This window comes from Hypomesus transpacificus, chromosome 19 (genome assembly GCF_021917145.1).
Source record: "Hypomesus transpacificus isolate Combined female chromosome 19, fHypTra1, whole genome shotgun sequence".
NCBI classification, from domain to species: domain Eukaryota; kingdom Metazoa; phylum Chordata; class Actinopteri; order Osmeriformes; family Osmeridae; genus Hypomesus; species Hypomesus transpacificus.
In genome coordinates, this window is record NC_061078.1 from 8050640 (window position 1) to 8065176 (window position 14537).

At 42.1% G+C, this 14537-nt stretch overlaps 1 protein-coding gene across 2 annotated transcripts in view; it reads left to right on the plus strand.

Annotated features, from left to right (window-relative positions):
- The window catches only part of map2k5 (mitogen-activated protein kinase kinase 5), a 40138-nt gene that overhangs the window by 14796 nt on the left and 10805 nt on the right, over positions 1 to 14537 (plus strand). For both annotated transcript variants that reach the window (XR_006957718.1, XM_047042701.1), the window contains exons 12-19: positions 585 to 646; positions 1648 to 1696; positions 1816 to 1889; positions 3058 to 3108; positions 3303 to 3374; positions 4721 to 4750; positions 10290 to 10316; positions 10682 to 10714. Coding sequence is in view for 1 of the 2 variants with exons in the window: in XM_047042701.1 (XP_046898657.1) it covers positions 585 to 646; positions 1648 to 1696; positions 1816 to 1889; positions 3058 to 3108; positions 3303 to 3374; positions 4721 to 4750; positions 10290 to 10316; positions 10682 to 10714 (398 nt within the window). In the remaining variant the exon portion in view is untranslated. The remainder of the gene's footprint in view (positions 1 to 584; positions 647 to 1647; positions 1697 to 1815; positions 1890 to 3057; positions 3109 to 3302; positions 3375 to 4720; positions 4751 to 10289; positions 10317 to 10681; positions 10715 to 14537) is intronic.

Genomic DNA, 14537 nt, shown 5'->3' on the forward strand with positions numbered 1-14537 from the left:
CTCAGCGCCTTGTAGCCATTTCTACATCCACAGAGTGAGGGAGCGTTTTAGCACTGCCCACTGGTTAGCGTGCGTGCGTGCTAAAAGCTACAAGGGTGTGATAAACGGGTGTGTGTATGTGTGTTTATGTTGGTGTGAGAGAGAGTGCATGTGTCAGAGAGGGAGTGTGTGTGTGTGTGTGTGTGTGTGTGAGAGAGAGTGTGTGTTTGCTTGAGATTGGGCATATATGTATGAGAGAGTGTATGTGTGTGAGTGTGTGTGTGGGTGCAGGGATTCACCGTGCCCAGTACATTGGTCATCTTGTCAGTATGCTCCATCAAACCTCTCAACAGGCTCACACCGTTGGCTGAGACCTTTTCACACGTCCATCACAATCCCCCCCTGAGTCTTTCCTGTGGTACACATGCTGTACTGTGTGCCTACACAGGTTGCCTTTAGGACTACAAGTCATCCCATCCATGCTGGGGTTAGAAAATGGCTGAATGCATGAATGAATGAATGCTTGCAATGTGGGCCCGTGCAGGCAGCCATTCAAATACATGAACAAAATGAACAAAGTTATTTAATGCACTGGCTGTGTTCAGGTGGTTCTCTGGACGTGTACAGGAGGATACCAGAGCAGGTCCTGGGGAGGATCGCTGTGGCGGTGAGTCAGTCACAAACCACCAGGCAACTGTCATTTTTTGCATTGTGATTGTGTCATTTTGTTTGATATTGACTGATGTCACTAGCTTGCCTTAGTCTGTCCACCTGGCTATGCCTCAAAAATACATTGCTGCTAGTATTATGCCATGACATGTAATTATTCCATGATCAATCTGAACAAGCACACCCATAAGGCTAACCCCAGAACCGTGCATTGAATGCAAACATTTACAATGAAAAATAAAGAACAAACATGTTTAGAGTGGGGTAATTTGTTGGGTGCCAAACTGCAGGTATGAATCAAGTAATTAGCTTCTCTTAAGGATCACAGAGAAAAGATGGATAGATAGAATTTTTTTATGTTTATATTTTGTCCTCTTCTCACTCTTTCTTTCTCTTACTCTGATCAAGTGTCTCATACTTTGATTGAGGGGCTCAAAAAACAGTGCATTTTCGACCCCCATTACCCTCTCTTAATCCCCCTTCTCTTCTTCCCTCCCCCTCCCGCTTGCCCCGTAATCAAACACTGACAGCTATTTAGTCAGCGTTAGTTGTAATTTGCAGCTCTCCTCTCCGCTACTGTCACACTTGTTAATTATCGCAGGGAGAGGTGTCTGGGGAGAGAGTGGCCCCTCAGCCAAGCTACGCCAGGAGTTCTAGAGCGCTGTCTTCTGCTCCCACACAGAACACTTGATCTGGCCTAGATTCCTCATGAAACTGCACACTGATGATTGCCCTTGAGCACCTTCTGGAAGTGTAGAGTAAGGGGAAAAAGCACGCTGTTTGACAAGTTGATGTGGTTTCATTTGTACGTTTTTACGTGCCCATGTTGTTTAAAATTACTTTTAAGTTGAAACTATCGACCCATTTCCCGTTCAGCATCTGAATGTTGTAGATAATACGTAATTGTAGCACTACTGCTGTTTAAGGTAGGTATATTTGGTAGGATTTTTGGGATGAAATTAAGTTAAATATAATTGTGTAATCCCATTCTTTTTTCAGGTCGTTAAAGGTTTGACATATTTGTGGAGCTTGAAGATACTTCACAGAGGTGAGGAAGGTTGAAATGAACTTGCGATGGGAGGGGGAATGCCCGAGGAAGAGACATCGTTCACTGTTGCACCGTGGCATGCTGAGGCAGCACTTCTTACTCACATTTTGTCTCCGCAGACGTCAAACCCTCAAATATGTTGGTGAACACCCAAGGACAAGTGAAGCTCTGTGACTTTGGTGTCAGTACCCAGGTATTGTGTGTGTGCTCGTGGATGCCTTTAGCTTATCCGTCCGTGCGTATGTCAGCATGGGTGGTTGTGCGTACTATCATTTTGTGTGTGAATGACTTGTCCATGACAAGGATGTGTTGTTTTTGCGTGTGAAAATAGTCAACCTGCCAATCTCTATACATCAGTTCTAGTTTTCACCAGAACCCCCTCCCCCAGAGACAACGTCTCACATTAACTTAGCTCCAAGGTCCCATTTTTCCTCTGCCGCTGCTGCTGCGGCAAAATGCACTTGTTATAATTACTACTTGAGCACAGAATGCTTCATTGATATGCATTTGATGGATGTGGCGGGCACATGACACATGACACAATAGCCAGGACTACTGTGTGTGTGCTATGGGAGTTGGAGTATGCGTATGTAATGTCATCACTAGGGACGGCCCTTTAACCTTCCTCAAAAGAGCCCAGTCCTCCTCCCCCCTCTGACGGGGGAGGTGGGGGGGTGTGCCTGCTTATAGACACACACACTAAAACAGGCACCATTGTGTCACCCCAAGCCCTGTTTTTAATTAATTTTCAACCTCCCCATCCTTGGAGATGAAAGCCCATGTTGACCCCTGTGTATGAATGGCAGTGTTGACCCTTCCCTCTGACACACTCACACACACTTACACAGTGGTCAGAAGGTGAGGTTTCCCTTTGCTCATGTAGGAGCTTTCCATATATATATATATATATATATATATATACACACACACACACACAATATACATTTAGGGGCCTCAAGGGAATACACACTCATTATTCCTGTCACTGATAACATCTGCCATTGTGCCCTCTGTCTCTCTCACACACACACACACACTCTGATGCCCACTTGCACTGTCCCTGTTCCGGTCCCTGATGAACAGAGCCTAAAATAACGCTCGTGACATTTGAATACATTTGGGTATGTAAGTCAAGGAAGGGTACTCAAGAGGAGCGTTTGCCGTTGGACAGAGAGAATGGCTGAAGAGCTCACTCGCAGTCTCACTCCATTTGTTTCAACTCTAGCAAATTCTAATGTAGTTCTATGGTTGTGAAGTCAGTCAGAACATGCAGTCAAACAGTGGTTGGTTACAGAGGTTGACAAAGAACAGTTTTGTGTTTATAGCTCACATTAATTAATCTCTAAATCTTTTCCTTTTAGTTGGTAAACTCCATCGCCAAAACGTACGTTGGGACAAATGCCTATATGGCTGTAAGTATTCACACAATCTTGTTCAAATGTGTTCTAGTACTGTCAAGTATAGGTTCAGTATTTCAGTCTATACTCTCGACAATATCTCAAGACAATATACTTTTCACTGAGCTAATCAAAACAATACAGTCGTATTAGCCTACTAACTGCCCCCACTAATGCCTGTGATACCAATATTTTTTCCTGCTACACAGCCTGAAAGGATATCAGGGGAGCAGTATGGCATTCATTCAGATGTGTGGAGTGTGGGCATCTCATTCATGGAGGTACGTTATTTTGCTCATACAGGGCCACATCCAAAACATTTTCGTCCCTTCAGGGGAACATTTCCTTGTGCTACAAGGTTCACTATATATGCATTCCCGGTGCATAGCAGACTGTTGATGCTGGCTTGTCCAAGCCCCAGAATTCTGTCCAGGATCATTTTGAGACGTTGCAATTTTATTTAAAATGGAATTTTACCCTTTGTAAATTGTTGTGTGCTTGGTGTGTGAGTGTGCATGTGTGTGTGTGCGCGTGTGCGTGCACATATGTGTAACTGTCTCCCAGTCGGCATGGACTTTGATTGAGAACAACACTGACAAGCTATGTTTTCGAATACATTTTTTATTTCACTATTAGACGCCTGCTTTGTTGCCCCCATTGACACCCCTATTGATTCTGTTACTGTCCAGACCCCCACAACCGCCTCTACAACGGTGACAAATGGTTTAGCCCTCTTGCCTCAGTCATAGCAGTCGATGTTGAAAATGGGCTCTATTTGAACCATAACAGATGGTTCAATGCAAGGAAAAAAGGCACGTCAAAATGTTCAAAGTGATCCTTGATATATTTTCCCTTTCCATCTGTTGAAGTAAGCATGAGCCAAATGTAACTTAATTTGGATTCATCTTTAATCCCACTGTTGACCTAATAACCTTCACAGGTTTGAAATGTGTTGTTTGGTGACTTCCTAATAACTTGATGGAAACGGTAATGCAAATCTGACTGAGATGAAAGATGCCACACTGGCATACCCCATGGGAGTTGCCAGATGTGACAAAGTGCTCCATCCTATCTCCTTCTCTGTTTCCCTTTGCTCAGCCAGTTTGTGGCAGGGGCAGTGTGTGTGTGTATATGTCTGTGTGTGGGATGGAGGCTGGGGGTTATTAACTAATAGCTGCTGTTCTTTGAGAGGGTTTGTCTTTAGCGGGGGGCATTAAGCCCTTCTTCAATACTGTGATCTTGCTAATTGTGCACATGCCTGAGCCGGAGGTATCACCCTTTGGATTAATCAACCCATGTCACCCACACACACACGTCCACCTACCCCTTTGGCATTAAATTGTGAGGACATGGGTTAATCATTACCAAGGCATTGTCTACAAAGTCTCTTGAAAAAGCCAAATGCTAATATTGGTATATTCCTGTGTGTTTAAATAATTCTATGGAACATTTATTGCAGACATAAAACATTCCATGAAAAGTTATTTCAGGTCAGATATCAAATCTCCACATAACAGCTTTATACTGAGAAGTGTGAATGCTTTGCAAATAGTCTGCTGATTAAAATGTCTATCCATAAACGTGTTGCAAACTTTCTGTAAGCCTGTTCTTTTCTATCTCCCCACAGTTGGCTCTCGGCACGTTCCCTTATCCACAGGCAAGTCCATTTACACATGTTTATTTTGTAATTGTACCACTGCAACATTAACATTGCAGGCATAAAAAAATTAACATGTTAGAGTGTGAAATAGCATGACCTTCAAATAGGACAATGTCCATTTTATACACACACACACACACACACACACACACCCCTTCCCCACCATCTTCCAGACAGGGAAATATTTTCTTATACTTTTCTCTTGTTTAACTACATGGCAACAGTTGAGCTTCATACTGTGCTTCCATATCACTGTCCACTTCGCCTCCGCTCAGCCATTACCCTGCTTAACTTATTTCCTCAATCCCTCTCAAATGTAATTGCTGACCACAGAAGTGGACTTTTGAATCCCATCAGCTGTTTAATTAGGGCTCTGAAAAAGGGTTTAAGCAGCTAATCCCTCTTAACATTCTGAACTTGGTTACCTTATTTGACTTCCTGCCCATATGCCTGCCATCTATGAAAGGTCTTCTGGGCCTTGGCTCAAATGGAGTAAATTTTCCTTTTTAAGAACATTCAACATGTTTGTAAGTGTTCAATCTGTCTTTTTAATTAAAAATATAAATTGGTGCATGTAAATCGAGGGAGTGTTTCACCTTGATTCAATGGAATAAAATTTGATAATTCTTTAGAAGTTGGTTCTTTCAAAAGGGACCTACTGTCTATTCCATCTGATGCAATATGTAGGCATTGAGAATTTAAAAGAATAACCATGGTCGCAAACAAAAGATCTATGAAATGCCTCTAAAATAATTCATAATTAATGTCAAGTTCACATTTGTACACACACACGTCAAGGATTAAAGGAGTCCAATGGGTCAGACACAGTGTTCTCTGTCCAGGGCTCACATTATTGTCCGTTTTGTTTCATTATGCTAATTGACCCACCAGGCATGCTGTGAACCAATCTAATGAACGTTAGTCAAGGCTACCCACAATGACTCAGAGGGAGTGTCATACACTCAAGGAGGATTAGGGACAACGCACAGCTACTGAATGGAATGATGTCAAAGAAAAGGGGTTGAAAACAAAGTGAATGGTTTCAGGTGCATACCATGAAAGTTTTTTAACAATCAGAACGGATCTTAAAGGCTTGTTCAGGGAGATGACCAAAAAAATAGTTAAATACAGAATTAAGATGTTACTTAAACAATAAATGGATACCGTTTAAACTCTAATGGTTGTATGTATAAATACAAAAATATTGGTTAATTACTGGTCCGGAAGACATGGGCAAACAGAAAATTGTGTTTTATTGTGCTTTCACTAAGTACTTAGCCCTTATTGTGTAGGCAAGCTATTGTACAATTCTATTAGTATTATGTTGCATTTGACAATAAAAAATAAAAAAAATAAGAAAAAATCTGAACGTTTTGTGCAGAAGGCTGACGTTGTCAGAGCAGCCACCTTTTAGCTGCTAGCTGCCGCCCCCATAGAAAAGAGACAGAGGTGGTCTGAAAAATAGCATATTGTGACCTTGGCCTTAGGCTATAGTTATGTTCGGTCAGGGTTGACCAATGTGGGGTTTCTGCAATGACAACAGTCAGTTTTCTTTGAGGGTGTGAACCACAAAGTTTTTGATTAGTGCATAAGAATCTTCATATTATTGTGCTGCACATCTTTGTACTGTTAAATACATTATGTAGGTACTATTAATGTTATGAATTATAAATCCAATAATTGTCCCCCAGTATTAAACAGGTAAACCAGAATAGCATTAATACATTTGCCTAAATATCCACAGATATGAAGTGGGCTAGAGGAACTTTATTTTGTGCTGCTTGCAAATAAAGCCATGGGCGTTGTGGTGGAGCGTTTAATGTTTTCACACCCCATTAATTTATTACTTCTTTTCTCTCTTTAATATATGTATATATATTATAATTTTTTAACTGCTACTCACTCACGCTGTCTCACACACTCTTTTACTCTCTACTTTCTTCTGTACCACTTGCTCACTTTCTCTGCTTCCACACTCCCATTCACTCAGTCCCCCATCCTTGTCTTGGCCGTCATACAAATTCCTCTTAACACGTTCTATTCTTCCCCTATCTCTTAATGTCTCTGAACCCCTCTCACCAGCCCCCTCACAAGTTGCAGTACTCAGAGAAAGCAAGGGAGCAAAGAAACGGAACGAGAGTGAGAAAGGGAAGAAAGGGACCTCCTGCTGCCACAACCCTCCTCATCCCGTTGTTAATTTTCCCCGCTCCATATGGCGTCGTAGACAGTTCACCTGCAGGCTGTAGCAGAGACGCGCCACTGTGCTCCGGCTTCAGCTAGCCAGGCGCAGCCGGCAGACGTCCTCAGGCCCAGGCTGTCATTTACACAGACGCCTCACACAGCTGTGCAGAGCGCCACATACACACACACACACACACACACACACACACTAACTCTTTACTGTATAAAAACTGTGGTGGCAAGGTATTGTAAAGGCACTGGGTATGGAAGTGAATTGGATGTACTTCACTTTGGAAGGGGCTGTTGCATTTGTGGGACTTCGCTTGTCACCCTTGCCGTTGTGAAGTCTAAGAATGCTGTCTGTGTATGTGCTTGCCTACAGGCATACGTTTGGGGCATTTTGTTCAGCCAAGGGGTCACCGCCCTGAATGTGTCCCTGTGTGATCTTATGTGTGCAGATTTGTGTATTTACGATGCGATACAACTAGAGGAGGGGCATTGGATGAACACACCACACACTCACAGAAGCATTTTCATCCTGTGTTTGTCATTGATTAGAGACGGTCTCTTTATTTCCCCTTCACCCCATGTTGCGATTCATTTGCATTCTTTGTCAGGAGTTAATGGAGTTCCCTTCACGGCTCGCTCTGAAAATCTTTGAAGACACCAGACTTGATGTAATGTGTATACAGCCGCCGGCACATTGCCCCCCTGATTGATTCATGTGCCTTCTTTTTTCTTTTATTTTTTTCGTATTTTTTGTATTCCGGCTGTTTTGTTTTGCCTTCATTTTCTTACTTAAATTTTGCTTTTTATTTTATAGACAAAAAATCTTGACGTTAGTTCAAACATATTTGAACAGTGTGTGTGATCATTTTAATGTGGTACTCTTGTTTTACTTCAACATCTATAAGTATAGGTCAAGGGTCAGGCACAGGGTCATTTGATTTTTGCATTACATGCTGCCATTTTCAAAAAGTATCAAATTGAATGTTGTGTGCAGATTTGTAACTTACTGGTAGATATATTCCGATCGCTGAGAAAGAATTTAAATAGAATGTTGCCACAAATGGTTAAAATCCTTAAAGCATTTGTGTCGGTAGTACAGTCTGGAGACAGGAATCTGTGTCTGTGGCTCTATCATCTTGAGAACTTGGTCTCTGCATAAAGTAGGCTAAACATTTGACAGGTGTATTACTCAGGACCCAAGGATATGTTGAGTGTGAAGTTATTTCGAAGTTATTGTGTTGTTTTGCGAGAATTAAATATAAACATGTTAGCTGCTATGTTGAGCTGCTCTAAGCGATGGAGCCATGGATCACTCCCTTCTGGTATCTTTCCATGCAGCCGAAAAGACTTCGAGACCCACCCAGTTTTCTAGATCACAAAAGTCATTCATTCATACAGGCACTGGTTATTTGATGAGATGAAAAGTTGTTATTGTAGAATTTGTTTGAGGGGATATGCTTTTAAATCACAAGTTCTGAGTATCCAACTCTTCTTTATATTCAAATGTTTTTGAGTTGAGAAAAAAAGGTATTTGTCTTGAATTGGAGTGTTTTGGGGAATGCAGGCCGAACTGCACTTGTTATTTCCACAGTGATTGAAAGGTACTGCTCTTGCCATCAGTCAGAAGGTACCTTCCCTGCTGTGTGGTAGCACATGCTTTGATCACATGAGAATCTGTTTAATAAGAGGATCGAGAAACTTTGAGTTAATCCGACAAAAAAGTCTGTTCCCTCTATCTTTCTGCAGCACTGATCATTCAGAAGTGTTTATTGGGTTGGCTCTAAAGAAGACGGAAATCACAGTTTGACTCCTTTATAATCTTTATCTTGATTGTTGTCTCACTCTGCAAGAAAACTCACTCTGCTTTGTCAACCATGGCCAATCTGTATCCTCCTGAGTCTGCTTTCAAAAGTAATAGTCTCATTAGGTCGTGATCACCGTATTAAACGTAAGCTATACTCAGGAGCAAGAGACTTGGGCATCGTGATATGTCAATTGGATGATCTGCCTGCAAGCGTCCAAGGGTGCCGTTGAATGGAGAACTATTCAGATTTTTGAAGCCTCAGCAAGTTCATGCTGGCCAAATGACCCTTTGCAAAAGAAACACTCAACTGTCCAATATTTAACTACCTCTTGATGCTGCGTACATTTTTTGTTTAAATCTTTATTTTCCAGAAGTTTAGTAATACTCCAATCGTTTTTCAGTTGCATCTAATGTTATCTAAATCAGATGTACTGGCTTTGGAGGTGATGGAAGTGTCTCTTGATATTTACAGTGAGAGCCAATTGAGCAAATTAATCAATGAGGGCTCTAATTCATTGTCAAATAGCCTAGACAAAATGTGCAGCACGTTTACTGAATAATAATCAGATACTAAGTCCTACTAGAAGACCTTGAATCTTCAATTCTGTAAAAGAAAAAAGCAGCCGTTGTGTGTAAAAAGTAAAGCTCAAAGTTTGTATGTTTTTTCTTAGTTTTGTTTGGCCAATGCTGATCATTTAAGATAATGTTAACTACTTGCCCCTGAAGTATTAGTTTACAACATTCTACCCTTGAGGACATGCACTTGAATGCACTATACCTTTGATAACTTCCTTGAATCAAAAGTTAACACTTTTATAATACTCAGTGGTAAGGTGTTTATACATTTATATTGTATGTACTGTAAGTATGGCTGCACAGCATTGCATTCTTCTTTGAAATACTGTTGGAGTCCAATTACAAAGAGGCCATGTAAGAGATACATTAAGATTTTCCATTTAAAGTCTTTTTGGTGACGCCAAGAACGTCTACCTGTAGATGAAGAGCTATATAAATGCTCAAATAACTATGTTCAATGACTATACTCCAACCCTCACCCTAATGAGTTGTTGCACATCAGCAGATATGCTGCTGACATTCATTAATACTTGTTAATAGTTTGAGCATTTACACATGATCTGCAGGGGACTATCCAATTCAAGGTTTATGGGGTCTTTGATGTGTAAAGCGTTCATATATCCTTCTTAGCGCCATACCTGTGACAGAAACCAAGAAATATTAAGCCTCATTATTCACAAAATCTGTCCTTTCCGGTTAAAAAACACCTCCCTTTCCTCCCTGCATCTTTACCCAACCTAGAGGTAACGGAGGGGGAAGATCCAGGAACATCAGCACTGTGGCCATCAAATGAAACCTGTTAACATCTCTGTATTTTCATTATGTAAATGGTGTTCCCACGCAATGCCTGCAAATTGCCACCAAGGATGCAATTATTTTCTCTCAGTGATCATAATGTGCTGTAAAAAGTCATCTTTTGTTTATTCATGTCACGCTAATTACATATTGCCTTCTTTCACTTTGCAGATACAGAAAAACCAAGGATCTTTTATGGTAAGATGTTATGAAGTCAATAGAAATGGAATGGACAGATAAATTGTCAATCTAAAGAAACACCAGTAACGTCCTCATCCCCTCCAGGCTTCTTTTATTCTCAATTAGCTGCCGGTTTTGGAAAAACCTGCCCTCTCATTGCACTTGGGGACAGAATGATACTGGAGACTTTAACTGTCCTTATTGCATTAGATGCTATAACAGAATAATAGAAACATCTATATCTATGCCTAATCACACTGTCTTATCTAAACAGATAAAAGGAGAACTTTTTATTGTGTGCATCATTCTAGTGTACTACCTTGTAGATGTGGCATATAGGCTAATGCTCTCTATCTCTCTCCCCAACACTCGCTCCATTCTAGCCACTCCAGTTACTGCAATGCATCGTTGATGAGGTGAGTCTTTGTCTTATGTGCCTTCGCTCCTAAAGTCGATCCTAATGGTCCGGAAAGCGTATATTTTGTTTCCTAATGAAGCACGCTGCTCAGGCGGCTTAGCTCTCGCTCGTTCAACCCTCCTCTCTCTCCACCACACAACCGCCGCGGGCAGTTCCACATGCACCAACACACATTACTGTACACACACACACCATAGCTGCCTTCGAAGGTACGCTATATGTTGTGTAGTCAAAAGGCTACAACTATCTGTAACATTCTGCCTCACTACCCCCCCTCACGCACATCAACTTGACTGTAGCTCTGAGGTGACTGTGTGTTGCTCTGTGTATAGTGTGCTTGTACCTTGTAGTCAGTCTGCAGATGGCTGAGAGTTGGTCAAGGGTAAAACTTTAGAAAGTAAAATGTGTTATGAAGTGTCTGTTCACATAGAAACTTGACATTTCACGTATAGTTATGTTTTTATTAAGTGTGTTTGTAGATACATTACACACTCAACTCACACACACGCACTCACAAAGATAATGTACCGTGACCAGTCTGGACTGCCAAACGTACCAGGCTGTCCAATTTGTAGCATTAACCTTGGCCTCTGACTCTCATCAGGAGACACCCACAAAACCTCCACATACCTCCTTCCACACACACACACGCACAGAGATACATTTTTCTGAATCCCAACTGCAAGTATTATTATGGTGAGTGACATTGCTTTGCATGGGGCCAGCAGTATCAAGGCAAGAAAGGCATTGTAAAATCATTGTGTTCTGTAGACCTTTGTGCATATATTTATATTTGGCATGTAACTAGCCCACCTTGTCATCAAGCTAGATCTTTTGGAGGGGAAATGTAGCGTTAGGATTTGACAGACATTCAAGATGACTAATTGATGTTAGGTAATTATCACATTCTATACCGATTATTTTCGTTGATATTTTGCTACACAGCTGTGGGTGTTGTAAGTCTGGGCCCTTTTAGCTTGTACTCACTGTTTACAGACTCTGTCATGTAGGTTTCCATTGTATATTCAACAAGCAGCAACCCTTTCCTTATCCAAGCTTTCCTATGCCTTTCCAAAGCCACCTTAGTGCTGTGCTGACACATGCTGAAAACAGAACAGCAAAATATACCACCTGTGTCCAGCATATCCCTGACCCCCTAACCTGGGTCTATCCCATCCCAGCCCAACCAGACATTAAACATACCGCCATCACGCTTTTTTCTCTCCTGTCGTATAGATTGGGCCGTAATTAATAATTAAACGCTGGCAGTTGTAATAGGTTGACCCAGGTTGGCCCGCCCATTAGTCAAGGGGGACGGAAGCATCACTCAAACTATTTTCTCCCCGCTGCCCTTCGTGGTGCGGGAGAACTCTCTCTGGTGAGTGGCTACCCGCGGCTCACTGGCGTCAGGTGAGGCAGCCGGGTGAATCCACTGAATATTAAAAGTCTCAAAGGAGCATTCACATGAGACTCGCATTCTTTTTTGCACAGACCAGTCAATTGTTTGGATGGATTCAATTGATTGATGGATTAATGAAAATAAAAATGCATTTCAGCTACTTTGGAAGTCTGTGCCCCACCCTGCGGGATTTGCAATTTCTTTCTTTTTTTCTGAGAATATATATGAAAGTCTTATTTGCAAACGATCTCTGAGATCCATCATGAGGATTAGAACAAATAAGTAATATTTGATTACATTTGTGCGCACGTCTACGCCCGACCCATCAAACATTTGTTTGTCATGTCACAAAACCAGAATTCAAACAAAGGGGCAGGGCCAAACTCATCACATAGCCATGCCCTGGCCAGACTGCACTGGTTTGTACAGGGTCGTCTCATGGATTGGACCATGTAGATCCACATTTGGAAATGGGCTTAGCTGTACCATTTAGACATAGATGAGAGTACAAGTTATACAGCAGTATAGACTGTTATCAAGATAACCTTTTATCTAACCAAGATCCAGTCGGAAGGCTATCATTAGTTGTATCCTAAACCTTGTGTGTGTGTGCCTGTATTATTGGGTGCATCCATGTGTGCGCATGCATGTGATCCGTAAGTGGATCATTAATATTAGTGGAGCTGGAAGTGTTTTTCTGCATGTGTGCGTGCGCACACTCACAGGCGCATTGACATTGGATTGATATAATAAATAAGTGAAAAGTGGGGCTCAGGTGAGAAGGTGAATAAATAGTGTGTATGAATGCATGTTTGTGTGTGTGTATACCCCTGAGTGCATCATTTCTACCTAACCCGTTTACTGGGTTCGCTTTTGTCCCTCCTCTGTCAGTCCGTCCCTCCTCTGTCAGTCCGTCCCTCCCTCCTCTCTCTCTCTGTCTTTGTCTCTCTGTCTCTCTCTCTCTCTCTCAATCTCTCCATTCCTCTTCTACATTGATATTTCACCTCTAGGAGATGTACAGATGGGGACATTTGGCCTTGATTTGCTCTATGCCAAATCTTGAATCTGGTAGCCATGGGAGACATTTTCCACTGACATATGTAACAATGAACGAAGCAATTTGAATCTTGAATTTGGATCTGAAACGAGACAAGCCCTAGATCCCTCCCCTTCATGCTTCCACTGTCCAGTCTCGCGGTCTACCTCTCCTCTACTTGCTGAACAACGCCCTCCACTAATAAGAAGCCTGCTTTCATTTCCTAGCCTGTAATTACTAATCAAATTTTACCTGATAATTGCTTTATGCCAATGACATGTATATTTACTGCTCTTAGTGTGTATGGGTGTGTGTGTGTGTGTTGGAGTGGGGGGTAGGGTAATTACGGTCAAAGGTATAAAGCAGCCCGGTCAACGCTTTAATCATCACACTCACCTCAGCCTCAGACGCTCCGTCTACATCAAAGCCCCAGCCTCCCTCTCAGCTGGAGCCATGAATAGATGCATGAGCGTGTGTGAAGGGGTGCATGTCTGTGTGTGTATATGCAAGTCTTTGTCTGCATTTCACATGTGGGCGCCAACAATATTACAGTAGCATGTTCGTTCCCCCCCCCCCCCCCCATCCTTCATTTTAAACAGTATGTTTCTGTCTGGGTGTGTGTGTGTGTGCGTATGTGTCAGTCACACAGCACAGCTCAGCATGTGGAAATTGCTTGGTGCTCTCCCTCTAAACGGCATGTACACTGAGGCGTGTAGCCTGCGGTGCTGGAGGGCCTGTGTGTGTGTATATATGTGTGTGTGTACGTGTGTGTGTTTCTAATGATATATTGCTCATCCAAGCAGTGGCAGCACTTGGAAGCACAGCAAGATTAGGGGAAGCCATTCCTTTGTTAATTTAAATAGGTGCATGTATCATACTTAGCAAGGGCACTGCGATCAGGTCGAGAAAGGAAAAGTTGCCCAGAGGTGTTTTTTGATAGAACAGCGGACCCAAATGTAAAGAGGTGCTATCCCCTCCACCCTTGCGCTAGACTCTCTCCCTCCTTCTTTCTTCCTCTCACACCTTTTCATAATCTATTACTTTACCTTTCTAATTAAAAAAAAAAAGTCTAATTAGATTTTTCTCAGTATGACTCATTATTAAAGGGCACTGTCTCACCACAATTTATAAGCGTTTACGTTGCTGTGTTGTGATTGGTTGAAAATGTGAGAGTAACAAATGAGTTGTGCTTGAGTTTAGGCAGTCACATGGTATGGACACATCTCGGGTTTTGAAGGGAATGAGTGTGTGTGAGAGAATGGGGGTTAAAGAATGGAACTAGGGAGAAATGAAAGGGAGGGAACATGTTATACAGGGTTTCTCTGGCACAGCTGTTCTACATGACATGGCTCATAGACCCTGAATGGCCAGTAGGGACTGGGACCG